We start from the raw sequence: 27,661 nt of genomic DNA on the forward strand, positions 1-27,661 counted from the left end.
AACGTGTTCATTCTGGATCAGAACGACAACGCTCCAGTCATCCTGTATCCAGTCAGCTCCAACGGTTCTGCTGAAGGTGTGGAGGAGATTCCCCGCAATGTGAACGCAGGACACTTGGTGACTAAAGTCAGAGCCTATGACGCTGATATAGGATATAACGGCTGGTTGCTGTTTTCACTGCAGGAAGTTACTGACCACAGTCTCTTTGGTTTGGACCGCTATACAGGACAGATCAGAACACTTCGCTCCTTCACAGAGACAGACGAGGCTGAACATAAACTGATCATACTGGTGAAAGACAATGGCAACGTTTCCCTCTCAGCAACAGCTACTGTGATCGTCAAACTTGTGGAGCCCAAAGAGGCTTTTGCAGCTTCTGATGTTAAAAGTCCAGCAAAAGATGATGAAGATAATAACGTGACTTTTTACCTGATGATAACTTTGGGCTCAGTTTCTGTACTTTTTCTCATCAGTATCATCGTGCTGATTGCAATGCAGTGCTCTAAAACCACAGACTATACTTCTAAATATCTACAAGAGACTAATTATGATGGGACACTGTGTCACAGCATCCAGTACAGATCTGGAGACAAACGCTACATGTTAGTTGGACCCAGAATGAGTATAGGATCTACTATAGTCCCTGGAAGTCATGCGAATACTCTCGTGCTTCCTGACAGGAGGAGAACATCTGAGGTAATTGTGGTAACACACATACTTTGGTCCGCTAAGATATTCCATCTCTGGAGGAACTAAAGAAGGAACTGTGGTTGGAAACATAGCAAAGGATTTGGGATTAGATAAAAGCACCCTGAAAGACAGGAAGTATCGGATTGTTTCCAGTGATGCGGATCCTCTTTTTCATGTGAATCAAAACGATGGCATCCTGTACGTGAGCCGAAAGATTGACAGAGAAGAGGTGTGTGCACAGAGCAGTACGTGTGTGATAAATGTGAAAACGGTGCTGGAAAACCCGCTGGAGGTTCATTATGTTGAAGTGGAAGTTCTGGATATAAATGACCATTCACCTATTTTCCCAGAGAAAGATAAAAGACTGGAGATTTCAGAGTCCGTGTTGCCCGGAGCACGATTTCAGCTAAAAGCTGCGCGGGATCGAGACAGTGGTCATTTCTCCGTGCAGCAATATAAACTCAGCCACAACGATCATTTCCGTTTGGAAGTTAAAGATAAAGGAGACGATGGTAAAATACCAATATTGGTTGTTCAAAAATCTTTAGACAGAGAAACTACAGAAATTCACTCATTAATACTGACTGCCCTGGATGGAGGTAAACCTCCAAAATCTGGTGATATGATATTCTGGTAAATGTTTTGGATGTTAACGATAATGCACCTATTTTCTCTAAAGATGCTTATTCTGTGACGCTAAATGAAAATGCTCCAGTAGGTAAAACAGTCATTCAGGTAAATGCAACTGATTTAGATGACGGTCCAAACGGAGATGTAGTTTACTCTTTTAGCAAGAGCATGAATCAAAATATGTTAAATCTATTCAATATCAATTCATTAACGGGAGAGTTAACTGTGAAAGCTTTAATAGACTATGAGGAGATGGATGAATATGAGATAGAAATTCAGGCATCAGATAAAGGGTTCGCTCCACTAACTACAGAGAAAGGCGTCATTGTCAAAATAGTTGACGTGAATGATAATGCACCTGAGATTGAGGTGACCTCATTTTCCAGCTCCATCCCTGAAGATTCCAGACCTGGAACTACAGTTGCCCTGATCAGTGTAAATGACTTGGACTCTGGTCTGAATGGGAAAATTATTTGTACTGTAAACGAGGATGTCCCGTTCATTTTATCACCATCCTTAAAAGATAAAATGTTTTCATTAGTGACCAAATCTCCTCTGGACAGAGAGAAACAGTCTCATTATGTCCTGACAATAATTGCAAAAGATGCTGGTCAACCTCCATTATCATCTGAAAAGACAATAAGCGTTGTGGTGTCAGATGTGAATGACAACAGTCCAGAGTTTTCACTGAGCCCGTATACTTTCTATGTCACTGAGGGTAATGATCCAGGAGCCTCAGTGTTTTCTGTTAAAGCTTCTGATCGTGATGACAATGACAATGCTCTTATATCCTATCATATTGTCAGAGATGGAGGTGGAGAAAATAAAGTGACATCATTTCTCAACATAAACTCTGATAATGGAGATATTGTGGCGCTGAAAAGTTTTGACTTTGAAAGCCTGAAAACTTTCCAGTTCCAAGTTGTCGCCACAGATTCTGGAACTCCGTCACTGAGCAGCAACGTCACAGTGAACGTGTTCATTCTGGATCAGAACGACAACGCTCCAGTCATCCTGTATCCAGTCAGCTCCAACGGTTCTGCTGAAGGTGTGGAGGAGATTCCCCGCAATGTGAACGCAGGACACTTGGTGACTAAAGTCAGAGCCTATGACGCTGATATAGGATATAACGGCTGGTTGCTGTTTTCACTGCAGGAAGTTACTGACCACAGTCTCTTTGGTTTGGACCGCTATACAGGACAGATCAGAACACTTCGCTCCTTCACAGAGACAGACGAGGCTGAACATAAACTGATCATACTGGTGAAAGACAATGGCAACGTTTCCCTCTCAGCAACAGCTACTGTGATCGTCAAACTTGTGGAGCCCAAAGAGGCTTTTGCAGCTTCTGATGTTAAAAGTGCAGCAAAAGATGATGAAGATAATAACGTGACTTTTTACCTGATGATAACTTTGGGCTCAGTTTCTGTACTTTTTCTCATCAGTATCATCGTGCTGATTGCAATGCAGTGCTCTAAAACCACAGACTATACTTCTAAATATCTACAAGAGACTAATTATGATGGGACACTGTGTCACAGCATCCAGTACAGATCTGGAGACAAACGCTACATGTTAGTTGGACCCAGAATGAGTATAGGATCTACTATAGTCCCTGGAAGTCATGCGAATACTCTAGTGCTCCCTGACAGGAGGAGAACATCTGGAGAGGTAAGAGTATATAGGTTGCAATCGAATCAAGTTCACGTCTAATCCTAGTGCATTTCATAAAATCTGAAAAAAAGTATTAAATTCACTCTTTTGCCCTTTTATGTTTGTATCTTCAGCAGGTTAAGACGTTTAAACACTGCGAATATGATATGAAATATTATCTCTTAAAATGTATCTGCATTGTAACGTCAGCTCGCTTGGTGTCACTGCTTGTGAAAATAAACGAACCTCGGTTTAACATCTTCTACGTCAGTAGTTCGGTGCTATTTTGCGACAGGGTGCACTTGAGCTTCATAGGGCGATGGCTTCAAATCTGAGACTCCTTGACAACATTTATTTCTAAAAGAATAATATCCAATATAATATTTTCATCCAATACAATTTTGGGGGGAAACGCGTGCTCCTGGGTAGACTCGCGTTTTAATGTCAAACCCTCTTGTTCGTTTTCTTTGGTTTCTTGCTTGAATTCACCATGGCACGACGAGGACGCAGAGCATGGTTGGAGCGCATGGTCGTCCTTTTTGTTTCGCTGGGTCTTACTTTTAATATTGCTTCGGCACAGCTGCGATACTCTATTCCCGAGGAGCTTACGGTGGGTGCCGTTGTGGGGAATATCGCTAAAGATTTGGGGCTGGACATCAGCGCTTTGAATGCCAGAGGATTTCGCATCGTTTCTGGATCTACCGAACCCCTGTTTCAGCTCAACAGTAATGGCATCTTACACGTTAACCGAAAGATAGACCGAGAGGAAGTGTGCGAACGGATTACCACCTGCATTATTAACATAAAGGCTGTGTTGGAGAATCCGTTGGAGGTGCACTACGTCGGCATTGAGGTGTTAGATGTAAACGATCACTCCCCCACCTTCTCCGACAACGAGACGCATTTAGAGATTTCCGAATCTGCTTTACCTGGCGCAAGATTTCAACTGCAAGGCGCCCGTGATCCAGACAGCGACATGTTTTCTATTCAACTGTATAAGCTCAGTCAAAATGATCACTTTCGTTTGGAGGTTAAAGATAGAGGACAGGATGGCAAAATTCCTGTTCTGTATTTGCACAAACCGCTGGACAAAGAGGCTGCAAGAAGTCATAGATTGCTGCTGACAGCTATTGATGGAGGAAAGCCTGCTAGATCAGGAACGATGGGAATTATTATTAATGTGTTGGATGTAAATGACAACATGCCCGTTTTTGTAAGAGACTCGTATGCTGCGGTGCTTAATGAAAATTCTCCTGTTGGCACAACTATCATACAGGTGAATGCCACGGATTTAGATGATGATTTAAATGGGGATGTCGTTTATTCGTTCGGTAATAATGTGAATAGCAAAATACGTAAACTTTTTGAAGTTGATGCGAAAACTGGTGAAATTATTGTTAAAGGACTCTTAGATTTTGAAGTTAAATACAGATATGAAATTGATATTAAAGCTTCAGACAAAGGAACAGTCCCCCTGGCAACAGACAAAAGTGTTATCATAACTATTGTGGATCTGAATGATAACTCACCTGAGATTGAGGTGACATCCTTTTCAAGTGCAATTCCAGAGGACTCCAAACTTGGAAGGACAGTAGCACTTATTAGTGTGAATGATAATGATTCAGGTTTAAATGGAAAGGTAATCTGTTCTATAAGTGAGGATGTACCTTTCACGTTAACACCTTCTTTACAAGAAAATATGTACTCTATAGTCACTAAATCTCTGCTAGACAGAGAGCATCAGTCCAAATATGATGTAACAATAGTTGCAAAAGATGCTGGTGAACCATCTTTGTCATCTCACAGAATAATAAGTGTGACAGTATCAGATGTGAATGATAACAGTCCAGAGTTTTCAATAAATCCATATACTTTTTATGTTGCTGAGAACAACATTGCAGGAACCTCTTTATTTTTTGTGAGTGCTTATGATAGTGATGAGGGTGAGAATGCTCTCATATCATATAATATTGTGAGAAACGGGGACGAACACAAAAAATTTAGTTCATTTTTAAACATTAACTCTGAAAATGGAGATATTGTGGCGCTGAAAAGTTTTGACTTTGAAACCCTGAAAACTTTCCAGTTCCAAGTTGTCGCCACAGATTCTGGAACTCCGTCACTGAGCAGCAACGTCACAGTGAACGTGTTCATTCTGGATCAGAACGACAACGCTCCAGTCATCCTGTATCCAGTCAGCTCCAACGGTTCTGCTGAAGGTGTGGAGGAGATTCCCCGCAATGTGAACGCAGGACACTTGGTGACTAAAGTCAGAGCCTATGACGCTGATATAGGATATAACGGCTGGTTGCTGTTTTCACTGCAGGAAGTTACTGACCACAGTCTCTTTGGTTTGGACCGCTATACAGGACAGATCAGAACACTTCGCTCCTTCACAGAGACAGACGAGGCTGAACATAAACTGATCATACTGGTGAAAGACAATGGCAACGTTTCCCTCTCAGCAACAGCTACTGTGATCGTCAAACTTGTGGAGCCCAAAGAGGCTTTTGCAGCTTCTGATGTTAAAAGTGCAGCAAAAGATGATGAAGATAATAACGTGACTTTTTACCTGATGATAACTTTGGGCTCAGTTTCTGTACTTTTTCTCATCAGTATCATCGTGCTGATTGCAATGCAGTGCTCTAAAACCACAGACTATACTTCTAAATATCTACAAGAGACTAATTATGATGGGACACTGTGTCACAGCATCCAGTACAGATCTGGAGACAAACGCTACATGTTAGTTGGACCCAGAATGAGTATAGGATCTACTATAGTTCCGGGTAGCCACGCGAATACTCTAATGCTCCCTGACAGGAGACGTACTGCTGAAGAGGTAAGAAAGATAACCGCATTTCAAGACAGTTATGGTTTGAATGGTTATGATAAATGTGAATGTTGATCCTGTTGATTTAAGTGTGAATGCTGCATGAAATCACACCATCTTTTGAGAATAGTTGCGTACAAATGGACAGCAGGCACATCATTGAGAGAAGGAGGTGTTGATGAGCACAAGTTGTTGGTTTACAGGTGGCTGTATGGTTGTTTAAACTACAGTTTGTGTGTTGTGTTAGTACTTTAAAGCTGTGGTCCCTATATGTAGGTAGAACATATAATTAGCCTTCATAATTTATATATATATATAAAAAAAAATCCTTTAATTTCTCCATATTTTACCCAAAGTTAAGCAATATTGTGTATTGCTATGAAATAATAGTTTGTCCAGTCAGAATATAGGGTTCATGCTGCCTCAACTAGTACCTACCCTCGTACTTAACATTATAAAAGAACACAAACACACTTTTTTTTTTTACCCTGCATTTCTGTTTTTATGTCATCTTATCTGAATACTTTGTATAAATTGCGATTAAACTGACCAACTATGCATATTTCTACAATAAAATAGGCCTACTTTGGGCCATACGTTTTAGTCTGTTGGTCAAATAAATGCTTGGGTACATAATAAATTACTCACATTAGCAGATTTGTAACCAAAGAAAGGTTTATACTACTTTTTTAGAATATAGCTTGTTTCAGTAACCTTCTGTGTTTGCTTATCTTCATATAAATAAGTTTGTTCCTGCATCTAGTGTTGAAACTTTTAACATCTGCCTTATTCAAGCTACTTCATCTGTTCCTCCACATCAGATACGATGTAATTTTTCTTTAGTTTTGAAATATTCATATGTTTGTAAAAAACAAACAACTATGTATCATTAGTTTAGAGAAATTGTGCTTCGTGTGTTTTACACACTTGCACAACATTTATGTACAATTTCTCTCATTGGGCCTGTCTAGCCTATATCTATAAGGTTTGTTACATGTGTGTAAAGGGAGTGACGAGCAGCTAACAGAGTTACTTGAGATCTTATGATGGCTGATGTAGTGGAGGTGATTCAATGGACATGAATGGCTGGAGCTAAGATCGAGAGAGGGGCAGAGAGAGCCTGAGGCGCGTGTGCAGTGAATCACAATGTGCAGCCAGTCAGGTGGGGTTGGGACATTTTGCATCGAAGGGATCTCAATTCATCCAAGGACTGAAATGCAAGCAGTATTGTACTGTTCTTCAATGAATTAGATTGTGCTTTAGACTTGAAAAATACTAGACAGTGATGTAAACAAGCGTATACTGGTTATGTATATACGACACGCAGTCTTCATAGCACATGCTCCCTTTTGATTCACTGAAAAATAGGTCATACTTTATCACATGTGTGATGGTCTGCATGCTCGACTTCTGGGCTGATTCTCTGCCGAACATTGTGTGTTGCCCATAGCAACACACCAGGAGATCCACCTCTCAGAGTCTACTGGTTTCCACAGACTAACATGCGCTCAGCAGTCTTAGCAACAGCAGCGGAAGAGGATGAACGAGGGAGGGAGGGAGGGATAGAGAGCAGTCAATGAGGGGGAGGGGAAATGGTTGATCTATAGACATCTCACAATATTTAATGAAAATGGGTTTATTTCGATAGAAACACCAGGATTATGTTAATGAAATCTCCCTTGCAAATCAGGCAGCAGATGGTGCAGATATTGAAGCAATAGTGAAGGCAGGAATCGATAAGCTTCTAATTAGATATTTTTATAGTATTTAGTTAATCTTTTCTCTCAAACAACTGGGTCAACCTTAGATTTCCTCCCTAGAAAATGACAGGCAAAAAACATGTATGTTAAACTGCCATTAAATGTGTCTGTGCTGAGAGCTGATGATATATTTTGACCCACCGAGTAGCATGTGAAATAAAGCAGCAAGCTAAAGTGGCGTATGGAAACAGGAAGACAAAGGACCAGTTCAGATTCAGAGTAAAGATTTACTTCATGAAGTGGAGTGGCTTCACACACTTACTCGACAGTTCCTCTTTCCCATTTTATCCAGCTCCACTAGACTGCAATAACTGCCTCTCTGTGTGTGTGCACATATAAATATTTTATTTGCATGTATTTTTGTGTGTTAGAAAGTGTTTGTGACATCATGCCTGTTGCAGTGCAGCAGTAGCAGCACTAAACTATGCCTGGACCACAGATGCCCGGAAAAGATGTGATTCAAAATGCATGTCATTACAACAAACAAGTGCATGGTGATGACAGCAGGTCACAATGGCTGTGTCCGGTTAAACTCCGAACTAAAAGTACATGTCTTACTAAATTATAAGTCATTTTTTATTCCGTTGCCATGGTATTTTGCTTGCATAGTTGTCAGAGGAAAAAAAAAAAAACAGAGAGGAAGAGGAATGGATGAATTGTAACTAGGGTCATTCAGAATTTAAGCACACAGGGATGGGCATTAGTCCTCAGATTAATCAACACATTGTGTGAATCTACCATAAAAATATATTTTTAAATGTTCTTCTACTGTTTGATCTTTCTTTTGATTGCTGTAAATGAGGAGATTCATTGTGTATGCTCTCTTTGGCGGGGGTGTGGCTGCTTGCTCCAGTGGCTTTGTCTGTTTGCCTGGCTGGCTCAGCACATCTGTGAAATTGTGTTTGCATGCTGGGTGTCTACACGAAAAAAATCATTCACAGCGCAATGACCTTTGTGTGTCTGACTACAGTATGTTGCCTTTGTTAAGTGGGTGAGAACACTTTCCTCACTAAACCGCATTCAGTATAATGTAGAGCACGATAAGAAGGGAAACTGTTACAGCAGGGGTGTTGTATGAACTGTAATTCACACATGGTGACAACTCTCTCTAAAACAAATTCTTTTCCACGTGCCTTTGCTCCTCCAACTTTTTCTGCATCCACCTTCCCACATTTTACCTTATAAAATGTGCTATATTATCTCCTTTTAATTTTACAGGCGCTTTTTAGTTGCCCCAACAAACTGTTTACCTTTTGTCAGATTCCTCTGACACTCTGTTCTAGCCAGCTTATCCTTCCTCTGTTTCTGCAGCTTCTCTTCCATCTCCACACTATTCCTTTCCTGCCATACGGATATCACTACGCTTTTCCCCTCCCCATCCTTCCCCTCCTCCACCTCTCTCTTGGCCTCCTTTTCCCACTTTTATCTGTTCTCTGTTTCCTCCTTCATACGCTGCCCTTCTCTTTCTCCCTGTTGTTTTCTGACTTTCTTCTTGCGGTCTATCTCCTTTCTCGCTCTGCCACATGCTCGTTAACTCTGTACTGCGGTGGCTCATGCCTGTGGGGTTGTGGCTGTGAATGCTGAAAGTGCTGTTGTGTGTCAGTAGGGCACATTCCTTCTTACTGCTGCAGCTTTGTTTGAAGATGGCGCCGCTCATATTGGGGTCAGCCGCAGTGACGATAATCTAATTTACACACGTACCACTGTACAACAAAAACAGCTACTATATTTATGTCCACACTTCACACACATGCAGGCGTGTGCTCAATGACACACACACAACAACACATCGCACATACTCACATAATCCTCTTTATTGAAAGGCACTTTCACAGAATGGATGGATAGCAAGTGAGACAGAGAACAAGAGCATAAGGACAGCACACTCCCTTGGTGCTGTAGTGCCTCACAAAAAGATAAATAAAGACACACCTACAGGACTGTAAGACAATTACATCAATCAAAGCCATGCACAAAAAAATCTGATGCCCTGCATTGACTGAAAATATTTTTTCGAATATCGATCAAAATTAAAAAAAAAATGTCATGACTAGTTCAAGCTTTTGTGCCACAAGCATTATAAACAAGACAACTGTACCCGGCATCTTCCTTCTTAATATATTTCATTTTTAGTCCCAGATCAAACTTTTATCACAGAGATGTAAAAGGCAAACAGGACAGCTCACAAACGTGCAAAACCAAACAAACAATAACACTGTCTGACTCATGCCAGTTCCCTCGCTGGGTGTTTAATTGTACAAGTAACATAGTAGATTTGTACTGAGACTAAAAATCTGCGTTCCTCTAAATCTTCGATGCAAACTTTAAGTCTCGACATACTCTGTCCCAACTTAACATTGCTATTTGTGAAACATCCTTCTCTCCATTGTATTCAGACCATCTCCTGCAAACCTTGCATAGCTTTGTTTTATCAGGTCAGTAATTGAAAGCCACTGAAATAAATCCTCCCACTATTTGACTGTTAGATTTTATTGCTTTTTCTGAAAAGAACATCACAAGCCTTCATTAAATCTGTTAATCAAGCACTATGCATGATTTAAAATTTTGCTGGAGCTGAATCGTGGAGGTGGGTGATGACTCATGTATTTGATAATATTCCTTCAGCTGTGTATTTAAAAAAAAAAAAAGGGACCAAAGGAACTTATAACAGGTTAGGCCTGCTCCTGATATGTTTCAGTAACAACCCTAATATGTTTGTTAGCCAGACCTTTTTTCTGCACTGCTACAGCACACAAGTGGTGTTGAGTTACATCTGGCATTGCAACACAGCTCCAGGCACAGTACTACAAACTATTTTACAATTAATAGTAAACACAGTTGTCTTTCTAGAACAATGTTTTATGGAATTATTTTTTAATTTTCTCTTTGCTTATTTTTGTCATCTCTTGTGATACGCACACTACATTAATTCATAGTGCTAATCAACTTTTTTTTTTTTTTTCTGTGTCACTGGATATTTTATTTTGTAATCAACAATCACAGTAAGCAAGTTTAACTGGAGAGTTATTTTACACTGCAGCTATTAAGTTGATGTGTCTCTGTGGAGGAAGTGAAGTGCTACTTTAACTTTGGTTCTTCACTAATACACTGTGCATTGCGTTGAACATCTGTATTCAGCAACATAAACTGCATGCTGTCCAGATGTTGCGGAACAGTTTGTTATCTGGGCTCATACTATGTGTGCTCACCCTGTGTGTCCTTGTGCTAGTGAGTGTCTGTATCAGCAGTTCCTCTCTGCAGACATTCAGGTGATTTGGTATTGTTGAATCAGGAGGATGTTATTGGGAATGTCAGCGAGCAGGCACTGCTGCAGTACAGCTTATAGTGTGTGTGGTCAATAAGCTATTTGTTTATCTCTTTGTAGTGCTGTACTTTGACCGACGAGTGGCAGAAAAAGGTTGGGCAAAGATGTGAAATGTGTCTCTCTATATTGAGTTAGACTGACTGTAAATTATTTAACTATGACTTTAACTTTGAATCTTGAATATGAAAATGTAAATCCTGAACTCTGTGTTTCTTTCCAGAAACACTTGACAGTGACGGAGATTTCAACCAAATGCTCCCCTCAAACAGTCCAGAAAATAATCTTTTTTTTTATTTTTATTTTTTTATCCAATTTGACAATGACGTTACATTTCCTAGTAACAACATGAAATGCAGATGTACAATTTTTTTTTATTATTGTCTCTGGGATAAGAGGGAAAAATCAGAGTCAGAGGGCCAAAAATTAAATTGCAGGTTGCATTCAGAACTGTAGGGCAAGACTCCCTGGCACAGCTCCTTTCGCTCTTGTCATTTGTCCTAGAACATGACGAGACTGGTTGAGAGCCATGTGTGGCTTTGATGTGAATTGGCCCAAGTGAGACACTACTCGTCAGTATGTGGGTCAAACCTGGTTCTTTCGTGTTGATAAAGAGACACACAAGTGTTATTTGTGAGCATGTGCAGTGCGTCTGACATTTAAGTCGTAGCAATTAGTAAAGATAAATACAAAAAAAATTTTAAAAGTCTGCTCCTCATGTCTTTCATGCCTGGTATTGTGTGAGTACATCAGATCTTTATCCTCTCCACCACTCGATTATATAAGCCCTCAGTTTCATTACCTCTCAGTCCATTGACTCATAGCTGTGTGGATGAGTCCTATAGGTTGGACCTTGCCATTCTCATTTTAGAATCACTCTGCTGCAGCTAATCAAGGTACTGAGGCCTTTCTCCAGGGTATTATCCGGGTCAACGTCTATGAGCATAAACAGCATTGCACTAATGAAAAGCATTTGCGCACACTATCTTTATGTGTCATTTTAAATCCTTACTGGAGTATATGAGCCTAGCTCAGGGTACTGTATTATGATGATGTGTTGTCTTGCTTTATTTTAAAGTGAATTGATCACTTACCAAGAATATGATTTGAAATAAATTACTGGCAACAAAAAATAATATACAACAATGCCAAACAACATGTAGGTATATTTATATTTGTCTGATTGTGCAGTGCAGTTCGCCATGTGTTTTCTTTTTTTTTGAATCAACAGAGATTAGAACAGATGCAGGTCTGCACTGGTCTTGTTTGGCATCAGTTCTCATACAGCCACAACATCTGCTGCTGTGCTTAGGTCATCACTGCATGCCCGGAGGATTGAACTGACTGACGGGTCAGCACGAGGCTACATGCAAGACAGCCAGCCATTCAGTGAAAAATTAGACACAGTTGGCTGAAAATCCACTTTAAATTTACCCTGTTGCAACACTAAAAACAGGAAGTGTCCTGGGATCAAGATTTAAGGGATAGAGGTTGTGATCTGTGACTCAGAGAATGCCTAAATGGGTGAGGGAAATCCTGAGTCGACCGTTTAGATATTGGATATAGCCTTGATAAGAGGATTGCCTTCTTACTGCAGTATCCTTGCACTGCTCGCTATGAGGTAAATGGGGGGTATGACCACAAATACTATAAACTTGTCTGATTAGTGCCGTATGTTGTATTTATTTCTGGCCATGCATGGATGAGATCAGATGTCGGCTGTTAGAGAGATCCAGTCTCTTGCTGCAGGGTTTCTTTCCCCTGCGGCTGTTTGGCTCGCCTGTTGCTCCCTCTAAGTATCTTGGGCAATTGCTTAGCCTTGTTTCTAGCAAGTGTATTTATTGTTCCCCTGAATGTTTTGTTTGTGTACTGTGACTTTATGTGTGATAATGGCTGATTTAGTGTAACCATAATTTGTATTTGTTATTTCAGGCTTTTCACACAGTCATCCAGGAGTTGAAATATATATAATAAAGACAGCTACAGGCTGTTTTCTGTAAAGTGTGCAGCTATGTTTTGTGTGGCATGTCATAACCCTGCTTTATCACTTTATATTTCCTGTCTACCCCTTTTGCTATACTTGCCAATGAATGTAAAAATGTAAAAATGACAAAAATCTTAAAAGCAATGTAAGGCCATAACGACAACAAAATTGTCAGATAATGATACAGAAACTATTATTCTGTCCAAGTATGTCTCATTAGTTCAATCATTTGTTATAACTGTAAGGCATTTTCAAAAAAGCAAGTAGACACACCCAAACAAGTCTGATTGTCCAGCTGTACATCTGTTTTTATTTATATTTTTTTTAAGTTTCACTTGATATCAGATTGTTTTTCTACAAACCGCCTTTTTCTATTAGAAGCAGGACTATGTCATGCAGACAGCTGTATGTGTGTACAGAAATATAAATCACTGATCTGTAGTCTCTCCAGGCTGCACAAGGTCTGATATTAAGTGTGTGATCACATGACATTGATATGATTATGCAGATACAGAGAGAAACCAGTAATTATGCCAACATTGTGAATAGTCTTCCCTGCTTTCTTCTTATTTTTACACCTTTTGGCTCCTTCTGGCTATGTTTCTGAATGTGAACTAGTGAGCTGCTCTGTACACTCATCTCATCCCACATGTAGCGTTTCATTTTGTGAAGTTGGTCTGCTGGGTTTATTTTTAGGTGAACCATCTGTCATAAAAATGAATCAGGAGCGTGGGCATTTGGGTTTAGTGCTAGTCTTATTTTAACATGATATTAGGCAGATTATATCTTCTGTGATCCCTGTAGCCACACACACTTGCGTATGCGTGTGTGTTTACATCTGTGCTGATTACTAAACATGTGCGTCCATGTTTCCCGCCATCTTATCTAGTGGGTGCAGTGCATGAATAAAACAATGAGACATGGGTGTGGAAAATGAGTGTTACTGCCGCCTGACTCATATCCCACTCTCTCCTCCCACCGACTGTCTCTCTCTCTCTTTTCCCCTGCCTTTGTCCTTCTTTTCACTACCCCACTTTTCTCAGTCGTATTCCTTCTCATCATCACCTTTTACTCGTTTCCTCTACTTTGCTGGTTTAGTTGTTCAATCCTTGTCTCTGTCTTCATATCTCTCCGTTCTCTTCCTTACACAAAGAATCTCTTTCTCTGATTTTCTTCATTCCTGTCCTCCTACGCATCCTGTTTTCCTTTGGCTGATACTCTTGCTTATGCCCCCTCCTGTCGCTTTGTGGAACTGCAGGCTGGTAGAAAATGGCTGTCATGTTTTAGAGGCTGGTTTGCTCTCTCCCTTGTTCTCCCTTGCCTTGCTTTTTCATTTGAGTCTGTTATTCTTTTTGATTTAGTAGCTAATTGCTATGGGAATAAATGGTTTTGTCTATGAGGCTTCATACTATCATGCACACCGTTGTTTCTCTCCTCTATTTCTGACTACAATAGCAGCCTCCTCTCTATACAGTACCCCCTCTCTTTCTTTACAAACGGAAGCTGTGAGTGGAGCAGGGTATCTCAGAGTACCTTTCTCTTTCTCTCAGCCTTATGACTAGAAGTGGGGACAGGGGAATCACAACCAAGCCCAGTATGGCTTTTCACAGCCTCTGTCCTGAAGCAAAATAACAAAGGAATCTGAATCTACCCTCTGTTACTGTGAGCCCGTGTTTGTGTCCTTCTTCGTATGCAGAGTCAGAATCCAGAGGCGTGCTTTTTTATATTTAATAATACACTCAATGCTCTCTTTCCCCCTATTTGTCTTACCTATGTGTTGGTATGTTGTCACATTTACATTTTCCACATACTGGACGTAATGTATAATTAAAGATAAGAAACATTACTTGACCCAAGGTTGTTTGTGTATCTACAAATTCCCTATGAAAAAGCGACCTGTGACATTACCACTTGATTTGCGGTTATAGTTATTTGGTTAATGTTAAAGCACATTTTGGTCACAGTGTCAGATTGTTTGTTATATAAAGAAACACAATATTTTGTGTTCATCATATCAGATTATAAGTATAATTATTTTTTATTTTTTTTAAAGGGGACTTTCTGTATGGTTAGGCTGATTCTGTTGTTGTACCGTGGATCGCAAATGTTTAAGTATTTAAAAACTACTTGTATTGTATGTATTGTGTCACATGTTGCTCTGAATTGACTCATCTTGTCTAAAGATAAAGCTCTGTGGTGTCTGTGGAGCCATAGGCTGTATGTTAGTGTTTCAGTTTGTTCATGTACATGTATGTATGAGCTGCACAAATGATGATTATAGTGATCATATTTACCATTACAGCTACTTTCAGGAAACAACACAGCATTTTACAACAACAGTGTTTTATCACTTTATCACATATCTTCTCAAAAACTAATGATCTGATTTAAGTGGAAAGATGTATTCTTTTATTCTGTTTGTTGTATGTTTACTTTACTTTCATCAGATACAATTAATTGATTTGTATTGCTCTTTACATTTTACAAAGATGATTTAAATTAAGCTGGGTTCTGACAGATATTGTCTTTTCATTAAATTTAGTTTTGGTCATGCAGGTGCATGCCATTCATTCATAGAATGATTAGTCATGAATAATCTGAGGCCTGTTGTACATAACTCTGACATAATATGAGTAATAGCAGACTTATGTGGCTTTTAATTGCATGGAATAGTGATTTTTAATTACAATAATAGTGTTTTTCTGAGTCTGTGCACCCCGACTAATTTGTCCACAGTAGATTCTGGGCTAGATAATCTACGCATTACATTATAGATAATGAAGTAAGAATTTGCTTAATGTGAGTAAGAGGAGCAGAGTTGTGCAGAAACAACAACGTTGTTAAAAAACATGATATCAAAATAACAAGGAGTTTGGTCTGCTTGTTTACAGACTACTGTAAATGGGGTCTTTGAGATAAGGCTGGATTGTAATTGTTCCCTAAACCCCTGTTTACTCCCTAATGTTTGTCTTAATCCTCACTCACTTTGTTTTGTCCTCTAAATGAGAACTAGAGTAGGAAGTTGTGCCAATGGTGCTTCTTATGGAACAATGTGTGAAACCATAGTAAATATATATATATATATATGCATATGTACTGTATGGAAATACGTTATTTGCTACCTCAAATGATTTAAAGTAACAAAGCATTATCACTGTTCCTTCAGGTGTTTTATAGGGAATTTGTGTCCAAGTATTCTTTCTATTCTGCCACGGCTGTCAGTATTCCCAGCTGCCTGGATTAAGGCTTCTGTGAAGTGTGTAAGGTGATAATTCAACTATGTTGCTCCTCTAATGCGATTAGGTGGAATCATCTTAATGATGCCATGAATAGTAGCTCTGAAAGGAGGAAACATATAAAACAAGTTCGGATACCACTCACACTTAAGGCTGCATTTTATGTTTTACTTTGTGTTCTCGTATTGTTATTATGTATTTTCTTCGGCCTTGTTTTTCCATGCATTCACTGTCACAGTTTCATTTGGGCTGCTAAAAATCACATGGGCTTAATAAGTCTAGGATATCCATCAAGTCCGTTTTTTTTGTTGATGTTTTTTTCTGAGCTGCTAATACTGTAAGATTTTTAATGTTAATCTGTGGCAGGGATTTTGATTCCACTTTATGGTGTGTAGGAGGCTGTTAGTATGTGTTGTGTTTGGATTGTGCTGCATTACACAGAGGTATTTCTAATATGTATTAATCTGACCAAATGGGAGACACACAGCATTAGCAACACCTCTCAGCATAGCACAGTACAGTTCAACAGCACCACAAATTACAACCTCAGACCACTAAAATGAAGTAACACTTCTCTAAAACAGCTTCAACAAACTGAACATTATGGATGTGAAATTTATTACAGGGTTGTCGCATCAGTGGGCATTAAATGGAGATATAATCAATTCCACTTTGTGGTGTGTAGGAGGCTGTTAGTATGTGTTGTGTTTGGGTTGTGTTGCATTACACAGTGGTATTTCTAATATGTATTAATCTGACCAAAATGGGAGACACACAGCATTAGCAACACCTCTCAGAATAGCACAGTACAGTTCAACAGCATCACAAATTACAACCTCAGACCACTAAAATGAAGTAACACTTCTCTAAAACAGCTTCAACAAACTGAACATTATGGAGGTGAAATTTATTACAGGGGTGTTGCATCAGTGGGCATTAAATTGAGATAGAATAGATTCAGATGATCATAACAACTGACAACTGGATGTATACTAAGTTCCTCTATTTCTCTCTCCGTTACACACGCACACATACCCCATACAACATACCACATACAAGCTAAAAGGCACAGTCATGCTGCTCTCATATCGTTAACATCCTCACCACAGCATAAGAAGTTTCTCTTGCTACATACGATGGAGTGACAGCCTTGCAGATGTTTAAGTTTTGATGCTGATGAAAGTGCAAGATGGTGTTTGCTATTCTCGAACAGTGTCTGTGCCCAAGCTTAAGTGATTGGTAGGCAAGTCATTATTATATAAATAGTTATCTTCATTTTCTGTGGAAAGTGGAGCAACTTCACAAAATCATTTCATCCATTTCCTGCATCAGATTCTCTGCAGGCTAGCACTCTCCTCTATTATTCATTCATTTTTTTTAAGAAATGGGCCATGCCCCAGCTCTGTAAGGCTGCACCTGCAGTGTATTTCACATTCAGCACTGCCTGCTGAATATTCCATACTGCATGACTAATGGGAAAGTAAAAATAGACATTACACAATACTGCATTGATATATACAGGTATAATGTGCTGAGCCTAGGAAAACAAAAATGAGACACTAAAGTGTGGATGAACTATGATTTACAGCTGCTGTTGTTTATTTGTCCTGATTGGGTCAATGATGTAAACTACACTGTGTGCAAGTGCTCTAAAATATATTCTGCATAATCTTCAGCTGTAGTTGATAGAATTATCTCCCTGTCTCTCCCTCTTTGTTTTGATATGTATCAGGCTGGATGAGAATGTGCAGGTATTGTTAGACACAGCCCAGCCACATCTCCTTTCCTATCTGGGACAGTTGACATTTTAATTTCCGCAGGCAGAGAAAATGTGTAGCAGACACCAAGCCCGCCAGTGTATCTATACTACTGATACAATTTTTGGAGTGTGTGAGTGTGCTAATCTAATATAACGCTTTATAGCTTTGCCTGCCTCTGACATCAGCCTGTGTGCATGTGCAAACTGATCCAGGGAACAAAAGCAAAGATTGTAAAGGCTCCCTCTTGTGGCATAAATTTGTAAATCCTTGCCTCTTCTTATGTGTGTCTGTGTGTCAATACATTCACTTATTCAGCATGTTAATGCTCTGTTTGTGGTAGTGTATTGACTGGTATTGTTAGTGAGTCTGTGTGTCACTATAGATAAAAAAAATAAATATCAGGTCCTGCCCCATTTTCAACTCTGATATGAACCATACACAGTGCACACCCTCTTCCCCAGTGAACTGTTTGATTGACAAATCTAGGTTATCCATGTCTGACTATAAAGCTAGATTTATTCTTAATCCCTCCAAAATTGTTTGATTCAGGCTGTTTCAGTGTGTGAGTGAAAGACAGAGAAGGAGAATAAGAGAGATATTAAGTGTACAGAGAGTCGTGTACGTTCTCTTTTTTTTAATTAAATAGTGAAATCTGTACAATATGGAAAACTATATGCATTTTAGTCAAATGTAACATGTATTTTCAAATTCATATGCGTTTATATAGATGTGTTTGGAGACAAATAAATACCCCGTTTTTGGCATATGTACTGAGTGCATATAAACAGGGATGTGTTGGAGGGGGATGCAGGGAGGGGCATCGACAGGGGCTGCATCTGCATCACCATGGATACAAGAGGGGGGATACTGAATCAATTATGGGTGCTCCCTGTAAAAGGAAAGATCTATCAAAAACTGCCTTTGTCGCTAGGTGCAATGTGGAGCCAATCAGAGTGTCCATTGCAGTCACATTGATTCTAGCTGACCAATCAGATTTCTGTGCTACCCTGGCTGTTACCAAAGCTTATTGTACATCCTGTTTTATTGGCAGTTTTGATTAATGGTCTATTGTTGCAGAGTAAACTATGACTGCATCTCTGCTATAACAACTCGTTAGCTGGATTACTTGTTTTGAAATGAATCATTTATAGACTCATAATAAAGAACCACATTAATTAAATTCAGGCAGAATAGTTGTATCTCTCACATTTTACATTTCTCTCTCAAACACCTCTCTCACACAAACCCTGCTCAGTCCTCTCTACATGTAAACTCCACTCAGAGATGCCGCCATTTATTCTGTACAGATGCTTATGACTAATTAGATTCACCCTAACAGTTTCAATAACACACACACAGTCTCTGTCTGGCTTTTATGAACAGAAGGCCATGTACACTGATGTGCACATTTTTACAAATGGCCAGAGAGGGTGCATTAATATAAAGAGGCTGAAACATCAAATAAAAACTTAAGTATGTGTAAAATTGTAAAACAAATACACAGTGCTGTATGTAAAATGTTTTAAGAATACTAGGTATGTAGAATAACACTTACTCAGTTAAAATCTATATTCTATTGTCCTATCACCCCAATTAGGCGATGACAGCTCATGTCACAGACTGGAACAATAACATTGGAGCAATGGCGTGCTGTTTGCTCTGTCTGTTGATTTACAGTAGAGTAACTAATTATGTGATTTTTGGGCATTGTGCCATTACTTTCTAAATGAGTGAACACTGCTGTGTGCATGTGTGTGTTTGGGCATGCTCCATATTGCAGTGTCCTGGTTTTCATCTTGTTCCGGCTCATGTTTCCCTGGACCCGCCCCTGTCCTACTTACTCCAGTAAACAGTGGAGGCAAGCACAGATTTGGAAATAAATGATTAAGTGGTAGTTGGATTAAATACTGGGAGTGATTAATCTTTCCCAGCATCCTTTTCTGCCTTTCTTTTTCTTCATATCTCTCTATTCATATCATATGTTGCAGAAATGTTTTTGTAGATGATATAGTATTTAATGGTGTTCTATTTGTGTCCATGCTTTGCTGACAGTGCTGATTTAAAAGACATACAATAGAGAGGGAAATAATTCTCATAAAACATATAAAGTACATTCCTTTCTATTTTTAGACCTTTGATGTCCTCAATGTGTTTTTTTTTGTTTTTTTTACTTAATTTGTTTTCCTACTCTGCAATACAATTTCCCTGTGTCCTGTTTCTGTTACATTATGCCAGTCTTATTACCCCCTTATCTCCATTCATTCTGCTAGATTATCAGAGGATCTAAGTCATTAGTGTTCTACCGCATTTGGGTGTGGTTTCAGTGACACTGTTGCTAAAATCAAGTGCTGAATAAGCCATTATCACTGCTGCTTATTAGAGAATCAAGAGAGAATATAGACCTATGAATTAGGATCAGCATATAAAGAAAAAAGTGGAAAGGAAAAGATCTGAAAAATAAAAATGATTCAGTACAAGAAGATATTGAAGATATTGAATAAAGAAGGAAATATACACAAGGAGTAGGTTGCCCCCTTGTGTCGTGATGTGCTCTGCTCCACACAAAAGCAGCAATATGACATCAGTGTCTCGTCACATGAAGCAGGATGGGGTGTGCAGACTGCAGGAACGGGTGGGTGGGGGGGGGAGGCGGATGTCTCTAGAGCCCTGGCCCAGAGAGGGTAGGGTTGGGCATGGCTGAATGCAAAGGTCAGGCTCTCTCGGGGGCTGTGGGGGTGGAAAGAGAAGCAGGCGCTGCTGCTAAAGTGCTGTCATAGTGAATATGCTGCTGCAGTGCTACATTACCAATGTATGAGCAGCCCAACTGCAACCCTGGACAGCTTGGTCCGCTGTGCACAAGAGTATGGTTTGTGTTTGCTTGGGTGTGTGTGTGTGTGTGTGTGTGTGTGTGCATGGAATCAAATGTATTACTATTTAGACTATGATATGAATTTTGAAACAAAAACTCAAAGGCTTTTGTATTAGAGGGCGTGTGTGATTGTTTGTGCACATATGCACCCATGTCTGTGCCCAAGATGGCGTTGCTATGGAGACGAGAGCTGTGCAGAAGGAGAGAGGAAAAGGGGAGGTGGGGGTAGACTCGCCTTGGAGCTTGTTCAGATAGCACCCTTCCCCCATCTACTCACACACAGATGAACAGTACAGTACACTTCCTTATAACACACACTTACGCACAAACGTGCACATTACTGATGGCTATGCAAAGGACTATCATGAAATCTTTAGATGGAGGCGAGGAAGAAGCTAATTTGATGACTATATGTGGAGGTATTCCTTTAATAATGCAGTGGATATGCCTAAAATGTTGCTTCTGACCGCTTCCGCTCCTGCAACCCCCTCCCCTCACTTACTACTCGCTACTCCCTCTGCCCCTTTGATCGCACTGCCCCTGGTGCTTCGTACAGTTTCTCCTTTAGCTTGTGATAGGTAAACCACAGACAGAGATTAACAGTCACACATAACTGCTAGATTTATTATGCACAGCTCCCCATGTTCAGAGAGTAAATACAAGTAAATACTGTGTATTTTTCTAAAGCACTATTTATGCACTATTAATTATTCAACAAATGCAATTATCATGTCCTCAGGAAAAGGGACTAATAAATGCAGACAAGGTTCATAAATAAAAATATTACCTTAAAAAGGACCTGGTTAACCAACTAAAATGTTATTGAATGATTAATGTAAGTGTTTGCAAATTATCATTTCTGTATTGTTTTTTTGTACACAACTGTTTATTGATTATTGAACATTCTGCAAATGTTTCCTAGAGGACCTGCATCTTTGAAAGAGGAGATAATGTGTGTTCACCTCCATTTACATGTCCATGACAGTCAGGATTTCCTTCACGTGGTCGAAAGGCCATGCTCTGGAAAAGACACTGTTGGATTCAGTACAGCAATCTCTGATATCATTCATACACTGTATTCATCTGCAGCTGTACTCGGTGCACAATTGTCAAAGATAGATAATCCAGACTGAAGTCCTGTGAGGTCGGTGCAGTATCCACTGTGACCTACAAATAAACTATGAATCACTGAATTTCATCATGGGTTGTCTGGGTCTGATGAGCTAGGTGGTTGTATAATCTACATGTGAATTTAACCCACTGTTGGAAACTACATGGTATTGTCCCTTATATACATTAGGAAATTGAGCACACAGGTCATCTGTTGCGAGCCATTATTATTATTACGTCTGGGGGTTAAAAGACAACTGTAGCTGTGGGGCGGTTATTAATATTTTCAAATCAAATCATGTTTCCCACAGAATGGAAATAGGACAGGAGTTTCTGAATCTAGAGCGTAATCCTGGGATTACAAAATGAGGGAACGTTCATAAACCCGTGACTACTGTCTCAAATGTGGAAAAACGCTAAAATACAACAAAATACAACAAAACACACCACAACACATGGATGTCTCTCCTGCATTCATGTATGCAGGAGAAATATAGGGCCTAGTTAAATGTATTGGCAAAAGGCTGACAGAGAAAAACAAAGAAAAAAAAGGAGATGAAGCTGATGTTGGTGCAGTGGGAAGAAAATTGATCATGTAGTTTCACAATTTTTGGTGGTTACTCAGAAATCCATTGCAGCTATACAAATATACAGGGTGATTCTGTATATAGGGATGTATGGTCTAATAAAAAAAAAAAAGACATGAATGAAAGATGAAAAGTCGGGCAAAGAATAGCTGACAATTTATCTTCGAGAACCATGTTGCAATTCAATGTTTCCAGTGCAGGATGGATATATTTTTCAGGCACAGGAAGATTTCCTGCTTTGCTGGATTGTTACTGGGAAAAGCGGTGTTTGGACAGCTCTCTTACTCCGTCTCAGAGGAGGTAAATCTGGGGACTGTTGTCGGAAATATCGCGAAAGATCTGAACCTCAATGTTCAAGATTTGGAGTCCCGCATGTTTCAGATCGTTGCCGGATCAAAGAGGAAATATTTCGAGGTAAATCTAAAGACGGGTGTCCTCTACGTGAATGAGAGAATAGATCGGGAGGAGCTCTGCGGAGAGGATCCTAAATGTTCACAGTAATGTAGAAGCAGTTATTAATAATCCTTTAAAACTGTACCGTATTGAAATTATACATTTTAGATGTCAACGATAATTCCCCATCATTTCTCAGCACATCACAATTAATGAACATCAGTGAGAACACAGCAGTAGGGGCTAAATTTGCATTATCTGAAGCTCATGATGCAGACGTCGAAAAAAACACTGTAAATACATACAAGCTTAGTCAAAATGAACATTTCTCTCTTGCTACACATAAAGGAGAGAGCGTAACTCCCGAACTGGTGCTTCGGAAGATTTTAGACAGAGAAAAAGACTCTGTGATTCGGCTCATACTGACTGCTGTTGACGGAGGAACACCTGCTAAATCAGGCAGTATGACTATAATTGTAAATGTGTTGGACAATAATGATAACGCTCCTGTATTCAGTCAAACTCTGTACAAAGTCAGCGTTTATGAAAATGTGAAGATAGGCACGTCATTGATAACAATAAACGCTACTGATTTAGATGCGGGCGCAAATGGACAAGTGTTGTATTCATTCAGTGAGGTCGGTCGAGATAAAAAGACTGATCTGTTCGCTATAGACGAACAAACAGGGACTGTAATAAATAAAAAGAACATAGACTTTGAACAGAATAATGCTTTTGAGATTCGAGTACAAGCCAGTGATGGAGCTTCTTCTCCTCTCACTTCACATGCTAAATTACTGATTGAAGTTTTAGACGTCAATGACAATGCACCTGAAATTACAGTTACGTCACTGTTGAACACTGTTAAAGAGGATGCGTCCATCGGCACCGCCATTGCTCTCGTTTCAGTGTTTGATAACGATGGAGGTAAAAACGGGATGGTGAACTGTAGAATTTCAAACAACGTTCCTTTTAAATTAGAATCAAATTATAAGAATTACTATTCGTTGGTTGTGGACGGTCCTCTTGACAGAGAGAGTTCATCTCAATACAATATCAGCATCACTGCTACTGATGAAGGCAGCCCCGCTCTCTCCAGCACGAGCGTCATTAATGTACACGTGTCTGATGTGAATGATAACAAACCAATATTTACAGAAAATATATACAATGTTTATGTGAAAGAAAATAGTCCTGTAGGTGCAGTTTTAAAAACTGTGTCAGCAATTGATGCAGACGTTGATCAAAATGGCCAGGTGAGTTATTCGCTTATACGTAATAACAGTAACTCATTGCCACTCTCTACAATGGTGAACATCAACTCAGAGACAGGAGATATAGTCAGCCTGCAGTCGTTTAACTACGAGGAGTTAAAAACGTTTCAGTTCAAAGTTCAGGCCACAGACTCTGGTGTTCCTCCGCTCAGCAGCAACGTGACTGTGAACGTTTTAATTCTGGATGAAAATGATAATAATCCAACAGTTCTGGCGCCCTATTCTGAACACGGCTCCGTGAACAGTGAGAACATCCCCTATTCTGCTGAAGCGGGATACTTTGTGGCAAAGATCAGGGCTGTAGACGCAGACTCTGGATACAACGCGCTGCTTTCTTATCACCTGTCTGAGCCCAAAGGAAACAACCTGTTCAGGATCGGAACCAGCACCGGGGAAATCAGGACTAAGAGGAGAATGAGTGACAATGACCTGAAAACTCACCCCTTGGTGGTGCTGGTTTCTGATAACGGAGAACCCTCCCTGTCAGCTACTGTGTCTATTGATGTGGTGGTGGTTGAAAGCACCGCTGACATCCAGACTCAGTTCAGACATGTTCCTATAAAGGAGGACAGCTTCTCGGATCTGAACCTGTATCTGCTGATCGCCATTGTGTCGGTGTCAGTGATCTTCCTGCTGAGCCTCATCAGTTTAATAGCTGTCAGATGCCACAGGACGGACGATTTCAGCAGGTACAGCGCCCCAATGATCACCACCCACCCTGACGGGAGCTGGTCTTACTCCAAATCTACTCAGCAGTATGACGTGTGTTTCAGCTCAGACACGATGAAGAGTGACGTAGTGGTTTTCCCCGGACCGTTTCCACCTGTAGATGGTGAACTGATCAGTATTAACGGAGGAGACACTTTTACCAGAACTCAGACTTTACCCAACAAGAGATATAAGGTAAATGTTTCATAGGGCTTTGTTACAAAGAGACGCAGTGCGAGCATGGATTTTGTGACCATGGTTTTGTCGATTATTTCTTAAAAAACAACAACAAACGAATCGGGTTTCTGGGACACCATTACATCCTGAATTACTGGATTTTAGAGACAAAAATCTTTATGCTCTGTTCACCTTGGATGCAAATATGTCGACGCGGAGGATGCGCAGTCGTTTTGGGATTTATATAGTCGTTATTTTTTTGGATTGCTGCTGGGAAGTGGTATCTGGACAGCTCTCGTATTCCGTATCAGAGGAGGTAAACCCGGGGACCTCTGTGGCAAATCTCGCTAAAGATCTAAATCTTAATGTGCAGGATTTGGAGTCACGTGCGTTTCAGATTGTCAGTGGATCAAAGAGAAAATATTTCGATATAAATCTGAAAACGGGTGTTCTTTACGTAAATGAAAGAATAGACCGAGAGGAGCTTTGTGCAAAGGCTACAAAATGTACTGTCAATGTAGAGGCCGTGATCAACAACCCACTAAAGCTTTATCGTTTAGAGATAAATATACTGGATATAAATGATAATGCGCCGTATTTTCCTGAGAATTTGCAGTCTCTTAACATTGCAGAGAGTACTATGCCAGGAGGGAAATTTGGATTTATTGGAGCATCGGATATCGACGTTGGGAAGAATGATGTTAGTACATACAAGCTAAGTCCAAATGATTACTTTTCTTTAGAGGTCCACAAAGGAGGGGACAGCGTGTCTGCCGAGCTTGTGCTTCAGAAAGCTCTGGACCGAGAAAAACAACCGACTATCAAACTTACAGTGACTGCTGTTGACGGCGGAAATCCGCCCAAGTCAGGGACATCACAAATTGCTATAAATGTCTTGGATATTAACGACAACGCACCGGTTTTCACTCGTGTTTTATACAAAACACGCATTCTTGAAAATCTATCAATAGGTCGAACAGTTATAATTTTGAATGCAACAGACACAGATGACGGATTAAATGGTGAAATAGAATATTCATTGAGAAGTAAAGGTCAAGATCACGTTTTAAATGTATTTCAAATTGATAGCGATACCGGTGCAATTTTAGTCAAAGGGAAGATCGACTATGAAGAAAATCCTGCGTTTGAGATTCATGCCCAGGCCAGCGACAAAGGCCAGCCTCCGATGTCTGCTCATTGTAAAGTGCTGGTTGAGGTGATAGACTTAAACGACAACGCTCCTGAGATCACGGTGACGTCACTACTGAACACAGTGAAGGAGGATGCAGAAGTAGGTACAGCTGTTGCACTTGTGTCTGTGCTGGACAAAGATGGAGGAAAAAATGGGGCAGTAATAGCTGCTATTGCAAATGAGACCCCCTTTAAACTAGACACAAATTATAAAAATTATTATTCACTAGTAGTTAATGGACCACTTGACAGAGAGACTAGGGCAGAGTATAAGGTTATTATAGTAGCAACTGATGAAGGAACTCCACCTCTGTCCAGCACCAATATAGTTACTGTTCATGTTTCTGATGTCAATGACAACCCACCCCACTTCTCAGAGCCAATAGTTAATGTTTATGTAAAAGAGAACAGTCCAGTGGGAGCAGTTATTAAAACTGTGACTGCAGTTGATGGTGATGTCGATAACAATGGCCAGGTGAGATATTCATTTTTGCAAAGTAACAGTGACACATTACCGTTATCTACAATGGTGAACATCAACTCAGAGACAGGAGATATAGTCAGCCTGCAGTCGTTTAACTACGAGGAGTTAAAAACGTTTCAGTTCAAAGTTCAGGCCACAGACTCTGGTGTTCCTCCGCTCAGCAGCAACGTGACTGTGAACGTTTTAATTCTGGATGAAAATGATAATAATCCAACAGTTCTGGCGCCCTATTCTGAACACGGCTCTGTGAACAGTGAGAACATCCCCTATTCTGCTGAAGCGGGATACTTTGTGGCAAAGATCAGGGCTGTAGACGCAGACTCTGGATACAACGCGCTGCTTTCTTATCACCTGTCTGAGCCCAAAGGAAACAACCTGTTCAGGATCGGAACCAGCACCGGGGAAATCAGGACTAAGAGGAGAATGAGTGACAATGACCTGAAAACTCACCCCTTGGTGGTGCTGGTTTCTGATAACGGAGAACCCTCCCTGTCAGCTACTGTGTCTATTGATGTGGTGGTGGTTGAAAGCACCGCTGACATCCAGACTCAGTTCAGACATGTTCCTATAAAGGAGGACAGCTTCTCGGATCTGAACCTGTATCTGCTGATCGCCATTGTGTCGGTGTCAGTGATCTTCCTGCTGAGCCTCATCAGTTTAATAGCTGTCAGATGCCACAGGACGGACGATTTCAGCAGGTACAGCGCCCCAATGATCACCACCCACCCTGACGGGAGCTGGTCTTACTCCAAATCTACTCAGCAGTATGACGTGTGTTTCAGCTCAGACACGATGAAGAGTGACGTAGTGGTTTTCCCCGGACCGTTTCCACCTGTAGATGGTGAACTGATCAGTATTAACGGAGGAGACACTTTTAACAGAACTCAGACTTTACCCAACCAAGAAAAGGTGAGTGTATTTGAGTTTTAATTTTAGTGCTTGAAGTTCTGATTATTGCATCATTCTGTTTCTGAAAGACGCATTAGTACAACACATTATA

General features: G+C 40.2%; 4 protein-coding genes across 4 annotated transcripts; all 4 read left to right on the top strand.

The window, feature by feature from the left end:
* The first annotated feature begins 1,227 nt into the window (after positions 1–1,227).
* Positions 1,228–3,033, top strand: LOC138614862 (protocadherin alpha-3-like). Its single transcript, XM_069688456.1, has one exon. The coding sequence runs from the start codon at positions 1,489–1,491 to the stop codon at positions 3,031–3,033; it is 1,545 nt and encodes a 514-aa protein (XP_069544557.1). The 5' UTR covers positions 1,228–1,488.
* Positions 3,034–3,277: 244 nt separating this feature from the next.
* Positions 3,278–6,132, top strand: LOC138614860 (protocadherin alpha-8-like). Its single transcript, XM_069688453.1, has one exon. The coding sequence runs from the start codon at positions 3,464–3,466 to the stop codon at positions 5,879–5,881; it is 2,418 nt and encodes an 805-aa protein (XP_069544554.1). The 5' UTR covers positions 3,278–3,463; the 3' UTR covers positions 5,882–6,132.
* Positions 6,133–22,855: 16,723 nt separating this feature from the next.
* Positions 22,856–25,019, top strand: LOC138614856 (protocadherin alpha-10-like). Its single transcript, XM_069688450.1, has one exon. It carries the CDS (start codon positions 23,040–23,042, stop codon positions 25,017–25,019), a length of 1,980 nt encoding a protein of 659 aa, XP_069544551.1. The 5' UTR covers positions 22,856–23,039.
* A 90-nt stretch (positions 25,020–25,109) lies between these two features.
* Positions 25,110–27,602, top strand: LOC138614861 (protocadherin alpha-3-like). Its single transcript, XM_069688454.1, has one exon. The coding sequence runs from the start codon at positions 25,192–25,194 to the stop codon at positions 27,589–27,591; it is 2,400 nt and encodes a 799-aa protein (XP_069544555.1). The 5' UTR covers positions 25,110–25,191; the 3' UTR covers positions 27,592–27,602.
* The last annotated feature ends 59 nt before the right edge of the window (positions 27,603–27,661 follow it).

Source organism: Brachyistius frenatus, unplaced genomic scaffold (genome assembly GCF_029030835.1).
Source record: "Brachyistius frenatus isolate BFR_SWC_R1_liver_20210118 unplaced genomic scaffold, ASM2903083v1 Contig_595, whole genome shotgun sequence".
Classification (NCBI taxonomy): domain Eukaryota; kingdom Metazoa; phylum Chordata; class Actinopteri; family Embiotocidae; genus Brachyistius; species Brachyistius frenatus.

Coding starts and splice junctions, on each gene's coding strand:
- LOC138614862 (XM_069688456.1), top strand. CDS start 1,489: ATGAATCAAAATATGTTAAATCTATTCAATATCAATTCATTAACGGGA.
- LOC138614860 (XM_069688453.1), top strand. CDS start 3,464: ATGGCACGACGAGGACGCAGAGCATGGTTGGAGCGCATGGTCGTCCTT.
- LOC138614856 (XM_069688450.1), top strand. CDS start 23,040: ATGAACATCAGTGAGAACACAGCAGTAGGGGCTAAATTTGCATTATCT.
- LOC138614861 (XM_069688454.1), top strand. CDS start 25,192: ATGTCGACGCGGAGGATGCGCAGTCGTTTTGGGATTTATATAGTCGTT.